Here is a 20,483-nt window from a genome sequence, read left to right on the forward strand (position 1 = left end):
TACTTCTCCTACCCCACAAGGATGCTTCAAGGATGAATCTATTAATGTTTGCATGGTGCTCAGATACTGGAATGTCTTTATGTGTGTGGGGGGTGGGGATGGGGAGAGCATGCTCATAAGTTCCTGGATAGAGGGGCTTTATATATCCCGAGTATCAACAAGCACGGGCTCTATCAAACCAATGGGGGAAGCACATTCCTAAGTATATGGCCCTCCACTGAGAGCTTTCCTCCCAGGCACAAATCCAGGGACTGTCTGTGCATCCCTGTTGGATAGAGTAGCTGGTATTTAAAAATTAAAACCCAGTTATCTTTTTTTAAAACTGATTTTTGAATGACTCCCCTTCAACCAGAACACTGGAATCCCCAAACAGTCCGAAATACACTCTGTACAACATCTGCTGTTTCATTTTAATTTATTAATACTATGTATTCTTACCACAGGAATTCAAAGAAAGAACTAAATGATATTCGGTTTGAATTTACCCCAGGGAGAGGTGAGTAGTTGTGGAAATTAAATGTATTGAAGTGGGGGTGGGGGGCTATCTTTGTGATGGGTTTTCTGTTTCATTTTTCTTCTTGGCAAAAAATTGAAATGAATGTGTGGAGATCCAAGCAGAAGTTCAGATTGAGATGCGTGCTCCACTGGAGTGTGCTTGTTCTACTCGTTAAATGTTTGAGCTATCCAGAGCAAACTGCCTGGATCATGCCTTCTTGGAAATTTTGGTGCTGAGGCAATGGGACATATCTCTCCTCCTCCCCCCTCACCTCTCCCCAAAAAAAGTCACTGTAAGACTTCAAGCCCTCATTTTTCCCAGCCTGACTCACAGGAAGGCCTGCAAGCAAACAGACCCATCCACAGTCAGTTGTCCTGGTTGATAGGAGCCATCAAGATTCCAAACCACCATTAATGGCCCACGCTTTGCATAACTACAGCAGGACGTCAGAGTTATAGTTCATATTTCTAGTTTCAGATACAAGAGTGATACATTTATATAAATAGGATGCCCACACTCAGTAGATTATAAGCTTTGTAATGATACCTTACAAGAGACCTTTTGCATGAAGTATATTCCAGCGTGTTTCATAAAATCATATAGAGTGCAACGTTACATGATGAATGCAGGATTTGAAGGCTGCTGGGCCAGTTCCTTCAATCTGAAAGTTCTGGGGGTCCCTACAAGACCTCTGGATAATTGAGGTGGTACAGTGTAGCTAATTTTAAATCGTGTCCACCTTTTAGGTTTTGGGTGGTGGTGGAGGTAGATGTGGATATTTTCAGAAGTCTCTAGTGGCCTTAAATTTGCCTGGCCACCTGTCAATACCGGCTCAGGGTAGAAAAGAAGCAAAATTGTAACTGACACTGTTATAATTGCATTCTGATGTGACCATTTAGTCATTTTTCTCGCTCAGCCAGCTCTGCAAACTTTTATTGTATCATCAATTATAATCTGTGCAATTTGTGCAGGTTTTAGTTGTTTGTTTTAACCTTGCCAAATTTCTGATTCCCAAATCATTTGGGTTAGTGAGAAACTTGATTGTCCAGTGTTGTACTTTGTTGTTTGAGTGACCATAGTGTAAGTTCTCCCAGACTAGTTGTAATGTAAACTGAACAATACTTATTTATCCCTTACAGATACTGCTGATGGTGTGTCTCAAGAACTCATCTCAGCTGGGCTTGTTGATGGCAGAGATTTAGTAATAGGTAATTACAAGTGATGCTATAGTATTTCTCTGTATGCATGTGTATGCTTTACAATAAATACCTTTCATTACATAGCATGTGGAAAATGACCAGATCTTTAGGTACTTAGTTCTTCTGGGAAAGCTCACTTAGGCCCTGATTCTATATGTCATACTTGGGCAAAACTGACATTAATTCCAGTGGGAGTTTTGCCTGAGTGTATGGGTTTGAGCCCCAGAGTTCAGAGAACGCGTCCTGTTTCTGAGAACTGTGAAGAAAAGGTTCTGTTGACTGTAATGTAATACAAACTAAAATAAACAGCATCTAGGCAGTGCAGTGAGCACACTTGCCTTTCACCTCCTTTTACTTCTGGAGGCCCTTGGCTGGTGTCCCATTTTGAAACGGGAGTAGATCAAAGTTCACTACAAAACATTTAGTATGTTGTAGTAGGGTCCACACAGACAGTGCACAGCAGGCTAGTGCAGGGTACATATGCACCCCAGTAGACAAGCCTTAGATCCCCACGTCCCACAATCATTTCCTAAACAAATACATCCTCTTAAATGGTGCATGTTACTGCTAAAACTAACAACAGTCTGCGGTGCGTGAGCACTTCTCTTCAGCTATAGCATCTCGAATAGCATTCCATAGAGACTGGCTTTGAAAAAGGGCTCGCCCCAGCCTTCCTCTTAGAAGATAGAAATGCTTCCAGCTAGCAGCTAACCTGATTTACTGGCACAGTCAGGCATTTAAGACTACATCTGCATAAACAGAGTTTGCTTTTCAGAACCAAGCTATAATATTTGCACAGTTTAAAGGTGTAGATTAAACATAACTTTTTATTTTGCCTAGTTATGAGCCTAAAGATTTCATACGTTAGCCTGTATTTGTAAAGTGTTTTAAGCTTGTACATACTGAGCAGTGTTTAAAAAAGTGCCTAATGAATTTGGAATTTACTGTATCAAGAGTGTCCTAATGTAACATTTGTGTGTGTGTGATTTCAGTTGCAGCTAATCTGCAGAAAATTGTGGAAGAACCCCAGGCAAACAGATCCGTCACTTTCAAATTGGTATTTATTCCTGTTCCCTTGTTAAGCAAGTTGCCATTTTTGCAAATAAAACACTGCATATTTAGTGAAAAGCTTCCTGAACCCCTTACTTATTGTCCTGAACTTTTCAATAAGAGTATTGAAATAGTGTGGTGGTTTTATCTGGACTTGAAAACCCCATGTACCCAGCAAGAATAGAAGTGTTTTGGCCAGGTAAGGTGCCATGGGCTCCTTTCTGGAGGAGGAAAGGGAGGCTCCAGATGACAGGAGGTTTTTTTTTGAGAGGAGAGGAAGCAGAAGAAAGACCAAATGAAGACGAGTTAGGAGGTTGAGGGTGTCCTTGAGCCCAAGAAGCATGGTGGTAGTGGCAGAGGAGCCCTGCAAAGAAGTAGCAAAACCCAGAATTGTTTATCAGTAGGGGGTTGAAGACACTCCATTATAAATTTAGACCTATCTTGGGATAGGGAGTACCTGTATTTTTCACCCTGGCTAGTGGGCTTAGCCATAAAGTGAATAATTGTTGATGAAACTTTTGAGCACAGCTCTTCATAGCTGAAAAATGCTCATAGGTAAACTTCAGACACTGCCATCTGCTGAACAGAACCAAAATTGTCCTGTACCTGCTTCTTCCCTGAACTAAACTCACTCAGGTCAAGCTATAAATAATGCATAACATAGTGCTATTGAATTTTTCTTTCCTATTGTGTTTCCAGGCATCTGGTGTGGAAGGCTCAGATATTCCTGATGATGGCAAACTTATAGGATTTGCACAGCTCAGCATCAGCTAAACTGCAATCCCAGGAGAGGTTTCCTTACTGAAAACCTATATGTGCATATTTCTCATGCTTCTGTTGGCCTGAAAAACAAAACAAAAACCACTACTGCCAAAGAATTGAACTATAGCCCCCATTCTAGGAGCTTTAATGTTTTTTTTCCGAAATAGGATCACAAACCTATTCAGCGTCCTGAAATTACTGATTCCGTTTACTGCTTTTGTAAACAACTCTCTCATGTTTTTATATCCCCTTCATCTCACACGTGCAGATCCAACACTTCATTGCCTGCATGGTCATTTGATTATTGCCTTACTTTAAAAAAACAAAAAAAAACTACTGAGTACGAAACAGGGGTTCCACTACTCTAATCATCCAACCTAAATGTTTGCTTACATATGGTTTCATTTATTTCACTTGCTGTTTTTGCACAAGTTTAAAAGGCCTTTTTTTGCTTTTGTTTTTTGCTCTTGAATCTGCTTTGAACCTTGCATCTGAAATGGAGGTGCTGATTGGTCAGCCGACGTGCTGGGGAATCTTGCTTATCTTTGGCTGTGCTTTTAAAACTGAACGGATTTGAATGCTGGCCTCTCAGAAAGCGAGCCAAGTCTTACCCGTAGGATAGCTGAAAATTTTCTTTTATCACATTTCTGAGAGATTCCTTTAAACTGAGATCTTGGGTGCCAGCCATTTATTCATCTGTCCCTTTGGTAAACTGCTAATAGCCTTCCTCTCCCTTCATTCCACATTAGTGCTAAGTGTGGCATTGGGACAGAACCTTTTAATTTACCATGATCAGGTTATTGCTTAAAGTAGTCCTCAGATGTAACCCATTCTTAAAGTAGAACTGGGAGGCTTTCCAGAAATTGACCTTTCAGGTAGATTAGTAATACTCATTTGTACAAAGGAGAGGAAATCCATGCTGCTTGGCACTTCGAAAGCCTGCACATTGAATTATTCTTTAAAACCAATCCCTCTGCCCTGCTGAGAGTCCTTCCTTATGTGCTTTGCAAACAGGTACATGTGGAACAATCCCTGTTCTGTTTTACAGCAATAAAAGGATTGCCAGTAGATGTATACTAGGCAAGTAAGCTCTGGACCTTGTGTCCACCCTGCACTAACTGCTTGGGTTTTCAGATGTCTTCTCGACCCAAGTGTCGAAGTTTGATCAAGAGGTCACTGAAACCATGTAACTCACATTTAGGTTTCGTTAGTATGTGGTGTTTAGTTTGAATTTCTACATAAATAATATAAATTATACTTTTAGTTTAAAAAAGACACTTGTAATGCAATATGTGAATAATAAATGGTGTTGATTTTTTTCCTACTGTTTCACAGTTCGTTTTTGTATCTTCTATTGGCTTTGAAATGTTTTATACAATTAAATTGTAAGCCTGTAATTTAACACAGAAATATGGAAATACGTTCTGTTTATATCAGTTGCATACCATTCAGAAAGGAGTGTTAAAATGGGACAACTGGGTTCAATTAGGACTTTTTTATTTCTAAGTCTTGTAATGAACAATATATATTTATATATTTTTCTCTATGAGCAGCTATGGAAGCTTCTTAAATTTTGCATGGTTTTATACTGCAGTTGTTTCTTTAGCCTGTAGTTTAATATCTTCCTACTGGGACTGCCAGTTATGCACAATCCCATCATTAAACGAGTGCACAGGGAGGGAAAGGGAGAAGGGGATGAGAGTCTGAGCAGCGTTGAAGTGCTGAGTATGAGAGCGAATAAAGGAATATAAAGCACATGACAATTTTTAATATAATGGGGCAGTTCTCATTTTAAAAGTGTATGAAAAGTTTTGGCACCTTTTCGTGTTGTGTGACGCAAAGCACGCTCATGGCTTATCCTCTAAAGTTCTTATTGGCTTTGGAAGAGCTGGTTGTGATCTGCACATTCATGAAGGCCAGTGGGTGATACTTCTTTAATTTTTAAATATTAGACAGAATATGGAGACCAAATAGCTTTGGTACAGTATTACTTCTGCCTGCATGCCATGCATACCTCACTGTTCATTTCCGCACTGGTGCTGAGAAATGTCAGACTCAAACTGCTCAAATGAAACCATGTAGTATCTATTTATTAAATAATCCCTGGCCCTCCCTAATTCAGAACTAGCAGAGACAGTGAGTTTGCACTGACATTGAGGCTTCTGTGTGTTTTAAATTAAAAATAAAAAATAAAAAGCAACTAAAGTGTATTTGAGATTAGCTCTCTAGACATTTTTGGTAGTCATTCAAAATTTTGCTTGGGATACTACAGTGCTAGATAATTTTGTTTCTAAGTGCCAATGCTGTTCATAAAAGATATTTTTTTTAATATGTCATTAATGGATTTGGTTTTTGGTACTTCTGGTCTGAACCTTGGACCAGGTGGTATTTTTTAATTTAGTTGATACTCTAAGGATAATGCTACATTAATGAAACAGGATCCTCTCCACAACTTGGTTGTAGATTATAATGACAGATGTAAAATATTCCACCTTTTTTCCTTTGACTTTGTATTTTATTGCATGTATCTCTAATTTTTAATCAATAAAGAATAAATTGTCCATGGCCATGCTTTAGGTGCCATTTTGTTTTAAAAGTTGGGTCTGACGTTGCGTATCGGAAAGCTGGAATACGGGACTGTCATGGATAACAGAATTCATGTACATAACTGAACTTTAGAAGCCCATACCCTGACTCTCCAAGTGAAAACGTATTAATGTGTGTCTGCGCTGCAACAAAAACCCTACAGCAGTGAGTCTCGGAGCCCTTGTCAGCTGACTTGGGTTGTAGGGCTAAAAATTGCAGTGTAGACGTTTGGTCTCAGGCCTGGAGCTTGGATACAGAGACCTTCTTTGTCCTGGGTGCTCAGACCCCAGGCTCCAGCCTGAGCGTGAATGTCTACTCTGCAAGTTTAAAGCCTCCCAGCCCAAACCCTGTGAGCCTGAGTCAGTAGATCAAGGCCAGCCACAGCTATGCCGCAGGTAAACATACCCTAGTGGCGGTGGGTTTTGAAGAATTGGGAGGTTGCACTGGGGTTTCACCTCTGCAGAACTGGGATCTAGCACGGTGTACTGGGTTATAAAGAGCCAAACTTTTTTTTCTCCTTCTGTCTTAAAATATTGTCAGGAATCCTCCACAGTAGAGGATCTGATTCAGGAATTTGTGAGAACTTTGCTTCAAATTTTAGGAGAAATCAAGAGTGCACTGAAATCTTTTTGCAGAAGTGAGATGCTACGATTCATTTTATCTTGTAATATATCACTAGCTAACTCTAATCATGCAACTCATCCTCTTAAACCCTAATAGCATGGGTTCTTCCAAGCCCCTCCTTGTTAGCAGTTGCTTCTGTTTGACTGTTACAACAGGAAGGTGCCCCATGTTAAAGATCTTGTTGCATTGTGCGGATGCAAGGAGGCCACCAATCGTGGCAAGCTACCAAGAGAATTCCAAGGTAAGTACTTGAAACTCTTACTCTAACCTGGTGTTGAACCACAGACGTCCTCTGTAACTAGTATAACTGTGCCAAAGATTAGTGACCAGTCAAGTGAATGACTGGATAGATCTATATAAGTGATCAGTCTTTAAAAGCATCCCACCCCAGCAGTCTGTTGGTAGATAAATTTTGTTCCATCAGCATCTTGCAGCATACAGCTACTGGGCTAAAAATGCAGAATTGTTGCCCTACTTCATTATTGCACCCTATTATGAAACAGAGTAAGCAGTTGGCTTCCTATGGTGTAAACCTTCGTTTTCAAACATTCATCCCCATAGTCCCAAGAAGAAACCAGTCCTGCTGAAATTTCATATCTTCCTTCTCTTCCCTGCTTAGTTTTTTCCAGGAAGTTCAAAAATGATCAGAATTGTTACTTATGTTTAAAAAGTAAAACGTAACATAGATTCCTGTTATTGCCTGTTGGAAATCTTTCCAAACTGCCTGGCTTTGTTTGGCTCCTAGTGTTGAAGTGCCATGGCCTGTACACAGCAAATTTATTTTGTTGGCCTTGCTGAGATACACCTTCCGGTTTTTTTGACGGGCCCTTGTAATATCCCCACTAAGATATTATATGATAGGGGTGTAAATATCACAATACGTTAGGAAGAGAAAGGGTTAACTAGAACTTGTACAGCAGTGATATAAAGAGGAGGCATAGAGGCCTTGTGGGGAAAGGGAGCTGGGCATATTCATCTAGGCCTCTTCGATGAGGAACATGTTGATGTTTGTCTCATCAGACCATAAACCTGTGCTGTGGAAGCTGGCTAGAACAAACTAGTTCCCATACTGCCTTGTCAGAGGGCATCTTACCGGCTGCTTTCTCACTCAGCTCCGTGCTACATCTGGCTTCTGTGGTACTTGTATTATTTTGCGTTGGGGCCCCATTGTGCTAGGCACTGTCCAGATACATTAGACAGTCCCCGCCTCCACAAGGCTTGCAGTCTAAATAGGCAAGTCAGACTCATGGAAGGAGGGGAAGTGCCCAGGGTCACCCAGCAGCCAGTGGCGGAGCCAGGAATAGAACCCTGGCCTCCTGACTTCCAAGTCCAGGCCCACTGGAGCACACTATCTTCCTGTGATGCTTGCAACATTATAATCCTTCAATGTAGGCAATCGTGAGCATTTACCCTGTCAGGAAAAATCCCCTCTCCCGCTTTCCGTGAGAATCAGTGTAGGGCTGGAAGGGACCTCAAGGGGTCATTGAGACCCAGCTCCCTATGCTGAGGCAGGACCAAGTAAACCCAGACCATCCCTGACAAGTGTTCGTCCCACAAGTTTTTAAAAACTTTCAGTGGTGGGGATTCCAAAGCTTCCCTGGGAAGCCTGTTCCAGAGCTTAACTGGAGTTAGAAAGTTTCCCTAATATCTAACAAATCCCCCTTGCTGCAGATTAGGCCCATTACTTCTTGTGACTGATCCCTGTCCTCTTTAAAACAGCCCTTAACACATCTGAAGAGACTGTTCTCAGGTCCCCCTCAGTCTTCATTTCTAAAGATGAAACATGCCCAGTTTTTTTAACCTTTTCTCAGGTCAGGTTTTCTAAACCTTTTAGGGTAATGAATAAACTCATTTTTACTAGGTCAAAAAAAAATATTAACATGGTGAACAGAATTTTGCTTGGCTGGTAGCTACATTATCCTGTGTGCTGTCCTGCCTGAACAATCATCTGTTTCTATATATGTTAATTCCTAAACTGTTGTATGTCTTTGGCTGACACACTTTTCTGACTTCTCTCTGGGCCCTGGTAGCTGACAAAGCTGTTGGTTAGAGCTCCTAAGAAGTCTTATTCTTGGGAATTCTGTGCCACTGCACGTTCAGAAAACATGTCCCCCACAGATTGCTTTGCTTCTCTGCAGAAAGTGATGGGGAAGCAAAGGGAAGCCGTGCCCAGCGTGGGGATGCCTGTGGTCATAGTTTAGGGGGGCATTGCCCCCAAACAGAGGTGGAGGACACATGGGGTCATGTGCTACTGCCCCCTCCCCGCCATTTCTGTGAGCGCAGAGCTGCCCGGCTGAAAGAGTGCAACTCCGCTCCACTGACTTTGCAGCTAGATGTCACCTCCTCAGTCCTAGAGCCAGTTTTGTTCCCCTTCTGTGTGCTGCGACGCATCCTGTTTTCTGTACAACAGTGAGTGCCCACGGTGGGGAAGGCAGTGGGGAAGGAAGGGCAGTGGGATCGGGAGTGGATGGGGTAGGCTGCCAGTGGGGAAGGGGCATGGGATGGGGAAGAAAAGGAGATAGTGGAATTGGGGGTGGGGTGGGGGTAGCGGGAGCCCAGCATGTTACATCCCTTTGGCTGGAGCTGAGGGGCTCCCCTGTTAAACAGGCCCATCGACCCCACCCCCACCCTGATGAGCCCCACCTCCCCTGCCCCTGGGCCACCCCTATGAGATCCTCAGATCCCACCCCACTGAGCCCCAACCAGCTGCACCTGGACCCCCACCATGACGAGCCCCGCCTCCCCTGCACCTGGACGCCCCCGCTGAGCCCCAACCACCTTCACCGGGACCCTTCTGCAGTGTCCCATTGCCCCTGCACCTGGAACTGAGCCACCCACACCTGGATTGCCCCACACAGCCCTCTTGCTCTGGATCCTGCTGGTCACACCTGGTGCACCTGGCGCAGAGGGACAGGGCCCCAGGGTGTTTCTGGGGCAGACCCAGCCCTTGCACGGGTCAGGGATGGGTGCAGCCTCACTACCGACTCCACGTCCCAAGCGGAAGTGGTGCAGGGTGATCTCCCACCACTATTCAGCCAACGGCCTGTGTTCCCCACTGCCATGCTGGAGCCTCCACATTTGTTGACAAAATATGCAGACTTTTAAAATACTGTGTGGAGAATTTTTATTTTTTGGTGCAGAGTTTCCCCAGGAGTAGAATTCTGCTTGGTGGGTAACTGGTGGCACAAGTGAGCTAAGAAAAGGGCCCTGTAGCCATACAGGTTTAACAGTATTCTTCCCACTCAGCTCAGCCTGCCCTGAGATCGCAGCGGTTCTGGCTTCAGGATATTCCAAATGCCCAGGGATCTCGAATGGTGTTGTACTGCAGCTTCCCACACGTGCCGAGCCTAACTGTAGCCTGCACACGCCTTCAGGGCAGACCACGCTCTCTCCCTCGTCTCTTCCCCTGCTGGGTCTTGAGAAATGGCCTGATTACACCATCCAGGTAACTAGTTCCCTTTAAAAGGCCGTATCCTGCTAGGCTGTAACCATTTGTTGTAAGTATACCATATCTCTACTATTTGCTTAACAATAACTTTCATTGACTTCCTGTCCTGGTCTGGACCAAATATGTAACTATCATACGGTACCTAAAGCAGCCAAAGAGCAAAAGCTATTCACAGAACTGGGTCTACGTTCCTGAATTTCCCAGCCATAAGATACGTTAATTTAGACTAACGATGTGGTGATTTATACAGGCATTGAACAAGCAGGGTCGCTCCCCCTGAAGAAGAGGGTGTGAAATGCAGTCACAAGTGATGCCAGCAAAAATTAGTTGTTTAATAGAGGTGGGTCTTTGACTAGGTAGTCCAGGGTTTAATTGAAACCTTAGGGCTATTCTGAAGTGGTTTCTTCAGGAAGAAGCATTCTCTGATGGAGCAAGAATCAAATTCATTGAAGGGATAAAGGACATGGGGCTGTACTACAAAGGGACAGAGGAGTGCCCTTTGAATAGTGTTTGAGCTGTCTAGTAATGCTCAGCTTGTTCTGTTTTAGAAGCCGCCAGAACAGGAGGGTTCATGAAGCTGGGCCTCACATTTGGGTATATTTAATCAACATGGTGGCTTCTTCATGTTGTTTTTCTTGTGTAAAAAGCAAAGACCCAGCAGCAGGAGTGAGGGCAGGTGAATGTGGAAAGAGGAGGCTCCCGAACAATGTTCCCTTTAGACCCGACAAGTATTTTAACTGCGCAGTCCCTTGCCAGTCAATCAAAAGTTTGCAGAGAAACCAAACCCAAGTAGCTTAGTTGTTTAGCGCAAAGACTGTCACCGAATGCCCTAATGCTGCAGGCCTTGAAAGCATCTGTTAATTTACATGAGAATTAAGAACCCATCCTGCTGTTGGATAAATGCAAAAAATAGTTTATCAATTATTTAGCAGATCCTGTGACACTGCACTTGGTCTTCAGATGGCCTCTTTGGACTAGCTATTGAAACCGGTCTTATTAATCAGGTTGTGAGCAGCAGCAGCTCTGCTAGACTCACTACACTGTGTTGGGTTAGGAAGTATGTGTGTAGGCAGGGGTGGCTCCAGGCCCCAGCACGCCAAGCGCATGCTTGGGGCGGCATGCTGCGGGGGGTGCTCTGCCGGTCGCCGGGAGGGCGGCAGGCAGCTCCGGTGAACCTCACACAGGCACGCCTGCGGAGGGTCTGCTGGTCCCACGGTTTTGGTGGACCACCGGAGCCGCGGGACCAGTGGACCATCCGCAGGCACGCCTGCGGGAGGTCCACCGGAGGCGCCTGCCGCCCTCCCGGCGACCGGCAGCGTGCCCCCCTCGGCATGCCGCCCTGCTTGGGGCGATGAAATGTCTAGAGCTGCCCCTGTGTGTAGGACAGCAACTCTGTTCTTATTGCCTCAGTGCAGATGTCACACATGCACGGAGCATTCCCATGATAATGTTATTTCCGTGAACAGGTTACCCTGCCATAGTAACTTCCTGTTTAAACCAGTTTGTTTCAAAACAGCTCATACCGTGACTACACAACCACGTTGAAGCGCTGAGGCAGCAGCTAGTGAAGATGTGCCCTAAGTGTTACCCTCATATTACCAATGGGGAAACTGACAGGTTAAGCCCCACATTTTCAAAAGTCACATTGAGCTTGTGGGTGCTCAACTTGAGACTCCTACGGTCTGATTCACCAGTGTGTTACTCTGCTTATCTGTGATGCTTTGGCCCTTATTAACACAGTATCTGAGTGCCTCACGTTTAATGTATTTGCCCTCACAACATTCCTGTAAGGTAGAGAATGCTATTATCCTCATTTTACAGATGGGAAATTGAGACAGACATACAATAAGTGACTTGCCCAAAGTCAAACCTGGGTCTCCCAAATTCCAGGCTACTATCGTAACCACTGGACCATCCTTCCTCTCTGCCCACTCCAGTCTTAAATTGATGTAACTCCACTGAAATCAGTTACTCCAGCTTGATGTCTGTGTAATCTTTGCTAAATCAGATACCTAATGCTTGACTTTCATAGGTGCTGAGTCCCCCAGAACAATTGGAATTAATGGGAGATGCAGGTGCTCAAGGGTTCAGAAAATCGGGCACTAGGAGCCTGGATTTAGGTGCGCAAAATTAGAGGCTGCTTTGCAAACTGATCGTTAGCATCTTACCCAAGCTCACGCAGCTGGATCCTGCTAGAGATGACAATATAATTCATGTCTCCTGAGACCAAGTCCTCTCTAACCTCTAGTATACACTGCCTTTCAGACTTCAGCACACAGGGAATGGCTGTTGTCTGTTTTGTTAAAAGGTGATTAATACATTACACAGTGCAGCGTGTGAACTAGAAAACATGCATTATATTTTATTAACGTGGATCCTGATGAAAAATTAGTTCTTTGCCTTAACTATGTACTTCCGAAGAGTTTATTTTATATTTAAAGGCTGGCTCAGTTTATTTATATGAAAGGCTGGCTCAGTACTATCTGCCCACAGACAAAGCTTACAATGACAGACTTTGGAGAAATTCTAACAACAGTGTTAGGCCCCCTGTTCCACAGTGGGACTAAACCTGGTTTGGCCTGTCTCACGGGACCCCCGTTTGAGCCACTAGCCACATGCTCCTGGTCACACCTCTCATGGAAGGTGGCCTTCCTGGTTGTGATCACATTGGCTAGGCGGGTCTTGGAGCTCAGGGCCCTGGACTCTGGGCCCCTGTACATGGTGTTTTATAAAGATAAGGTCCAGCTCCACCCACACCCTTCGTTCCTCCCGAAGGTGATCTCCACCTGTCACGGGGCAGGACATTTTTCTGTCAGTCCTCTGCCCCAAGCCCCATGAGTCCAGTGAGGAGCGACGTCTCCACAAATTTTATGTGAAACGGGCTCTGGCTTTCTACCTGGAGTGGACTAAGCCATTCCGAAAGTCCTCGCAACCCTTCATTGCCTCAGCTGAGCGCATGAAATGTCGGCCGATCTCCACTCAGCAGCTCTCCAATTGGATCACTTTGTGCATCCGTACCTGTTATGACCTGCCAGAAATCCCTCCGCCACCACTTGTGAAGGTGCATTCGACTCGGGCGCAGGCCTTGTCAGCTGCCTTTTTGGCCCATGTCCCCATTCAGAACATTTTGCAGAGCCGCCACGTGGTCTTCAGTTCACACATTCACCTCACATTATGCGATTATCTCAGACCAAGGAGGGCGCCGGGTTCGACAGGGCCATTCTCCATCCTCAGAGTTGGTGAACTCCTTCCCATCTTCAATAGATATAGCTTGGAATCACCTATTGTGGAATACACATGAGCAATCACTCGAAGAAGAAGAGAGTTACTTTTTCTGTAACTGGTGTTCTTCGAGATGTTGCTCATGTGTATTCTGCATCCCGTCCTCCTTCCCCTCTGTCAGACTTGTCTGGCAAGAAGGAACTGAGGTGGAGGGAGTGCACAGTGCCCCTTATACCGTGCCATGGAGATGCCACTCCAGGGGTTGCGGGGAGCACTTCCTCCTCCCCCATGGGTACTGCTAGGGGAAAAACTTGCGGCACTGGTGCACGTGCATACCTATCATGGAATAGGCATGAGCAACACATCTCAAACGCCAGTTATGGAAAAGGTAACTGTCTTTTTCAATATTTCCTTGACTTTTAGATCATTAAAAATATTTAAAATGAACAAAATTGAAAGGAAGTGTTTGAAAGAACATTTTGTTTGAGCCAAAGTTTTTTCTTTTCAATTTCAATTTCTTTTCTTTTCAATTTGACAACAATTTGAAAAAACACAGAACCCAAAACTTTTTTTTTCAGAACTGCAATAAACCAAAAAAATCTATTTGCCCAGTTGTCATTAGGTTTCTCTCTTTCTGTTACTGCTCTGCTGATTCAGAGAGAGAGTTGGGGGTGGGGTTCAAGTGGCAGGAGTGAATTGCATCCCCAAGGTTCTGTATTTGGGCGAGATGGGGGAGAATCTCCATAATGGAGAGAAGAAATCTAAGGTGGGGACCTTCCTCTTGGAAATACTTTGGAGAGATTCTCCAATCTTGTGCAGTTTGGCCTCTTCTCACTAAGCACAAATGGCAAATTTGGGATGTAGCTCTGGGCCTGAATTTAGAGGATGGTAGGATCCAGGCTTTTTTGCTGCAAGCTCCTTCTCATTCCAAAGACTTTTCAAATAATAACAGACTTCTGCAGAGAATTATGTATTTCTGTCAAACACAGAGCCGTGAGTGATCTCTGGGCTGCACACTCCCCAAGTTGCTGTGTTTTGTCCCAGTACACTGGACCTGTGTGCTCTTAAGCTTCCTTTGATCTGACTAAGTTGAAGCACTGTCTTTTTCCCTTGGCTTCTTTCATGCTTTCTAGGCACAGACTGTCTGTTATCCCTTCACAGAAGTGGGGTCCCTAGTCCCCCAGGACCAGTGCTGCCTTCTCAGTAGCTGCAGCACACCCTCTCCCAGGGTTCCACTTCCTGGACACTCTGGGTTTACGGTGTAACTCTTCCGGGGCCTGTGAAAGCTGAAGCACATACAGAGACTTTGCACAGGAGTCTAAAGCAAATTACATTTTTACTTCAGGCCAGCAACATCCAGATAAAACAATACAGCATCTACACACTAGTCACATCAGGCTGATATCCAGCCTTTGTTCGTCCTAGGGGGTCTGTCCATGTTGAGGTAGGTAAGGTTCCCTCTTGCTTTTTATTTGAAATCATGGAGTCTCTCTCCTTCAGCCTGTCTCCTTTGACCTTGACTCATCCCTCAGTCACTCTCCTCTCCCATTGAAAGACTGTCTCTGTATTCCTCCTGTGCGTCCTTTCTGACTCTCCTCCATCACCTCTATCCCTGTGTCCTACTTGGGAATTTTCCACTTTGCCACCTCCCTGTCCCTGTGGAGAAGTTGGGACTAGTTATTCTAGCTTTGTCTAAGCCATTGTTCCAAGGCATTTCCACCTGAATATGTGACCAATGAGGTTTAGCAAGCCACCATTGTCTTGGTCTGGCAGATAGGTGACACAGCCCCTGTCAACCCACGGCTGACTCACTGCACTCATTCCATGATAGTGATTTCATGGCATCAACTATAATTGATAAGTTGTGATGACTTGGGGAATCTGACTACACACAGCCTCTCCATTGTGATAGTTTCTAAGGTTCTTATTCTGCACGGACTTGTTCCATGTGACTGGAGCGTCTGATTTTAACCAATAAACACTGATCAAATCACCCCAAATACAAATACATATATCAGTGTTTATCCAATAAGCACTAGTAATACTTACGTAATTCATGTTGACTTCAGTCCCTTCCTAGCATGGTTTGTTTATACAGCTGTCTCTGCTCCCTGGCTGCTATCTCTGGGCTTGTCTACATAGAGTAGTAATGTGGACTGTAGAGCTTCGATTTCTAGAGTGCACTAATGTGTTGGGCTTTAAGTGGTCCATATAGACCCTGCTAGTGTGCGCTATGTTGTAGTGTAGACATATCATACATGTTCCCTAGTGCACTTTAACATAGTGCTATTTGAAACAGTACTGTGTGTACACCCCTTCAATTTTTGTACATCTACATAGAGCTTAAAAACTTCAAAAAATAACCCCCTCAAAATGAAATTAATAACCTCCCAAAGCCAAAAGCCCTACATACGGCTGAACTGGCAAAGAACTCCGATGATCCCGTTTGTGTTAGCTGTTCCATGTAGAAATCTCTCTGATGGCTCATGTCAAACCCTGCTGTCCAGAATAACAAAAGTGCAAGAGGGACATTGTGATGGTTTGGATCACAGAAATCCCCTTGGGAACTGCCAGTCGATGTGCCAAGACTACTCCTGCCCCTGCTTTCCCTGCCCTCCTGGGACACCAGCACCCTGTCTTGTGAGCCAGACACGCCAGTCTGCTCCATCACAGACCAAGGGCTGAACCACATGCCCCAAAGCTGCAGGCTTAGCTGAAAGCAGCTTTCAGAAGTGTTTCTGTCTTTAACACTCAGATGCCCAACTCCCAATGGGATCTAAACCCAAATAAATCTGTTTTACCTTGTATAAAGCTTATGCAGGGTAAACTCGCCTTCTGTAACACTGATAGAGAGATATGCACAGCTGTTTGCCCCCGCCTTCCAGGTATTAATACATACTCTGGGTTAATTCATAAGTAAAAAGTGATTTTATTAACTACAGAAAGTAGGATTTAAGGAGTTCCAAGTAGTAACAGACAGAACAAAGTGAATTACCAAGTAAAGTAAAATAAAACATGCAAATCTAAGTCTAATACCGTAATAAAACTAAATACAGATAAAATCTCATCTTCAGATGTTTCAGTAAGTTTCTTTCACACACTGGATGCCTTCCTAGTCTGGGCACAATCCTTTCCCCTGGTACCTCCCTTGTTCCAGCTCAGGTGGTAGCTAGGGGATTTCTCATGATGGCTTCCCTCTTTGTTCTGTTCCACCCCTTTATATATCTTTTGCATAAGGCAGGAATCCTTTGTCCCTCTCTGGGTTCCCACCCCCTCCTTTTCAATGGAAAAGCACCAGGTTAAAGATGGATTCCAGTTCAAGTGACATGATCACATGTCATTGTAAGACTTCATTACCCACTTGCCATCACACACATATACAGGAAAACTTGCAAGTAAAAAAGCCATCTGTACTCAATTGTCCTGGTTGATTGGGAGCCATCAAGATTCCAAACCATCATTAATGGCCCACACTTTGCGTAATTACAATAAGGCCCTCAGAGTTATATTTTATATTTCTAGTTTCAGATACAAGATACAAATAGGATGACCACACTCAGTAGATGATAAGCTTTGTAATGATACCTTACAAGAGACCTTTCGCATGAAGCATATTCCTGTTAGTCTATTCATACTCATCAGCATACTTTCATAAAATCGTATACAGTGCAACGTCACAGACTTGCTAGAGCTTGTGTAGATAGACCTATTGGAATTGTCTTCCTAAGAGGACCGAGATAGGTCTATGGGCTTGTCTACACTACTGCGCGGGGTCAATCTAAGATACGCAACTTCAGCTACGTGAATAGCGTAGCTGAAGTTGATGTGCTTAGATCCACTTACTGCGGTGTCTTCACTGAGGTAAGTCGACAGCTGGCCCTCTCCTGTCGACTCTGCTCGCGCTTCTTGATCTGGTGGAGTACTGGAGTCGACGGGAGAGTGCTCAGCAGTCGATTTATCGCGTCTGTAGTAGATGTGATAAATTGACCCCTGCTGGATTGATTGCTGCCTGCCGATCTGGGGGGGTAGTGTAGACAAGCCCTATGTCTCACTTTGCAGATGTTCGTTATAGTCACTTTGCAGCATCGCTTTTCTGTATAAAGTGTTCAGTCTTTAATGCTCATTCTGCTTGTCCAAGCATTTATTCCACACGTATCTAGGCTTGCCAATGTTGGTTGGATGAAATCCTGGATTTTCATCACATGACATAATCTTTAATGACTAAACTTTAATTCCTGGGGACTCCAGGACAATTCTGGAGGGTTGGCATCCCTATGCTCATCACTGCAGGTACCGAACACTTCATTATAAAATCCAAAGATGATCCAATTCTTTTCCTTCCCTCTTTCCCCCCCCCAATCCAGTAGGGTTTTTCTCTCCTCCTTTTTCCATCTTGAGGTGGGAAAACTAAGATAAGCCACATCTGCTCTCTACCCCTTTCCTGACCCACCCAGTCTCCCCCCTGTAGACCCCAGGTGCCTTCTCTTAAGCCCCTCTGATGATCAGGAGATAAATCTTTCACCAGTTACGGGTCTGAATTGCTTCTTCCTAGGGGCAGTCTCTACATTTAACCTTTTCATAAGGTCCTCACCCCCCCCCCCACTGTTTTATTAGCACTGCTGCAGTTTCATGGGTGGTGGCTGTGGTCAGAAAGCTCATGTAACTTGACTGCCGTCATGATCATGTTACTTAAATTATACTTAGCCTCCTGGTAGCCATTATAAATGTGAGCAATTTGTTCAGATAGTCCAGCAATGGCTTCTGAGGACAAACTGACTTCCACATCGCCTGAGTTCCAGCTTTGTTGCTGTTGTTTACCGGGCACCATGGTGTGTCTGGAATTTGGCACAGTATGTGGAGACACCTAGTGGCTATATAACATTCTGCAAATTACAGCTTAAACAGGGTGGTGGTACTTTCCTCCCTGAGAGAACCCAAAGGGTGATGCCATGCAATCACTATTCTGTCCCAAGGATGCTGTTTTCTGAGAGTTGCATGGTTCTTTATCACTCTCCCTGGTTAGTCTCCTTGTGTTCTAGTCCTTACACATGAGATTAGCTGAGACACTTGTTACCTCCACTAGTAACTCACTAAATACTTGGCCAGTGGCAGAGTGTTCTTGGCAAAAGGCCCTTGTGTTTAGAATTCTCTCCCCACTGTGGTCACTACAGGGAGCAGATGGGATTCTGAACATGTGCAGGAAACAGATCTCTAGAGGCGATAGAGCAGTACCAGTCTCAGTGAGAGCAGACTCCTTTGCTGGCAATGCTGCAGGGGGCAGAAAGAACCCAATTTGCCCCTAAAATAACAGGCTGAATTGCAGGGTTGGGGAGGGGGGCGGTGAAGGAGAGTCTATTGAGGTGCGCATATTTGCTATGGAATGACAGCAAATCACTCAAATGCTGTATTTTGCACCGCTTTTCAACACATTCTCAAATGTAGTTACTCCCTGAGCTCAGGGAGCAGGCATAGCCAGACTTTCCTGGCTAAATGAGGCGTATAAAACAATGAGCCCAATTACATTTTATTTTTGAGCAAATAAAACCTTTTACATCCCTTCTACACTCTCCTCCAAAAAAAAATAGTTTTCAAAGCACTGCGGGGGTGTTAGCCACATGTTTTCTGTTCAAATCAATACAAGGTCCAGGGAAATAAGACGTAAATGCTTAACAAGGAGGGGAATTAATCATTGAAACAACTTACCAAGGATCGAGGTGTGCCAATGGTCTGCCACCTTGGAGTGCCCCCTTCTGGCATGGGGTGGCCCTGCAATCCCCTGCCCTCATAAGAACGTCCATACTGGGTCAGATGAAAGGTCCATCTAGCCCAGTATCCTGTCTGCTGACAGTGGCCAATGCCAGGTGCCCCAGAGGGAATGAACAGAACAGGGTATCATCAAGTGATCCATCTCTGTTGCCCATTCCCAGCTTCTAGCAAACGTTTCCTTTTCTCAGGGTTCCTCAGGAATACTTCTCCAATAAAGACAGGAGTATGCACTGGGTTAATGTATGAATAGGGACACCTCAAATCACCAATTAAAGTTCAGTACCATAACTCAAAAGATTCTGGCTGTCGTCTTCTGTGACTCCAGGCTCTTCATCAGTCCGTCGCCCCCTTCAGACTGGAGAGCTTTCAGGCTCCCCCCAGAGTCCCTTGTCCCACATCTGCTCTTTGCTCTTTCCTGACTCCCCCTGTAGGCCTCTGCTGCCTTCTTTTAAGCCTAGCTGGGGGTCAGCTGGCCCAATCACTGGCCTTTTCCTCTTAAAGGGCCAATTCCATCGTGTGGCATGGTGGATTCTCCATCACTGGCAATTGTTAAATGAAGACTAGCAGTTTCTCTAAAAGTTCTAGTCTGGTTCAATCAGGAATCATGTCAGGGACATAATATGGGTTGTGTTATGCAGGGGGTCAGACTAGATGTCACAATGGTCTCTTCTGACCTTCCAATATATTAATTTGTCTTTTACCTATGTTAGATACTTATATGGCCTCCTTTACTGTCACAGCTGAGTGTTTCACTTTCCTTAATGTATTTATGCCCACACTACCCTTGTGAGGTAGGGAAATACTATTATGAATACATGCAGTCTGCTTCAGAGCAGAGACTTGAATCTGGGTATCGCAAGAGCTAGGCTGGGGCCCTACCATTGGACCTTCCTTTCTTTTGTTTTTGTTTTGACGTTTGTAATTAGATCAGAGTTTGAACCGAAAACACATGGTTGTGTGGCTAACTACCATTTCTCTTTGAAAATCGCAACCACTGCTTCCTGACTGCCAGCCAGGATACCCGGGCTTTTGCCTTGAGAAGTCTGTTGAAGTCACTGCTAGTTAAATCCCTGTCTGTTGGTTTTATCTTAAAAGCTTTACTGTTGCACATGAAATGTGACACTGGTGGAAGTTAAGTAGTGTACAAAGTAAGTTCATGAAGACCAACGTGTATTTCATAAGGCTGCCATGAGGATGGAACATGATATAACTTCATCTTAGTTGATTATTTTAAGGAGTTCTCATTTTGTTTAAACATTAATTTCACTCTGTGACAAAGTCCAGCCATGGCCAACTCCACAATGGCAAACTTGGAGACATTGTCTAGGTT

The 20,483-nt window shown here is 44.4% G+C and overlaps 1 protein-coding gene across 5 annotated transcripts in view; it reads left to right on the forward strand.

Annotated features, from left to right (window-relative positions):
- OXSR1 (oxidative stress responsive kinase 1) overlaps window positions 1-6,072 on the forward strand; it is a 148,626-nt gene extending 142,554 nt beyond the window's left edge. For all 5 annotated transcript variants that reach the window (XM_030549995.1, XM_030549993.1, XM_030549998.1 and 2 more), the window contains 4 exons: window positions 444-496; window positions 1,636-1,704; window positions 2,688-2,752; window positions 3,445-6,072. In XM_030549995.1, coding sequence (XP_030405855.1) covers window positions 444-496; window positions 1,636-1,704; window positions 2,688-2,752; window positions 3,445-3,519 — 262 coding nt within the window. In that variant the 3' untranslated portion in view covers window positions 3,520-6,072. The remainder of the gene's footprint in view (window positions 1-443; window positions 497-1,635; window positions 1,705-2,687; window positions 2,753-3,444) is intronic.
- The last annotated feature ends 14,411 nt before the right edge of the window (window positions 6,073-20,483 follow it).

Source organism: Gopherus evgoodei, chromosome 2 (genome assembly GCF_007399415.2).
Source record: "Gopherus evgoodei ecotype Sinaloan lineage chromosome 2, rGopEvg1_v1.p, whole genome shotgun sequence".
Classification (NCBI taxonomy): Eukaryota; Metazoa; Chordata; order Testudines; family Testudinidae; genus Gopherus; species Gopherus evgoodei.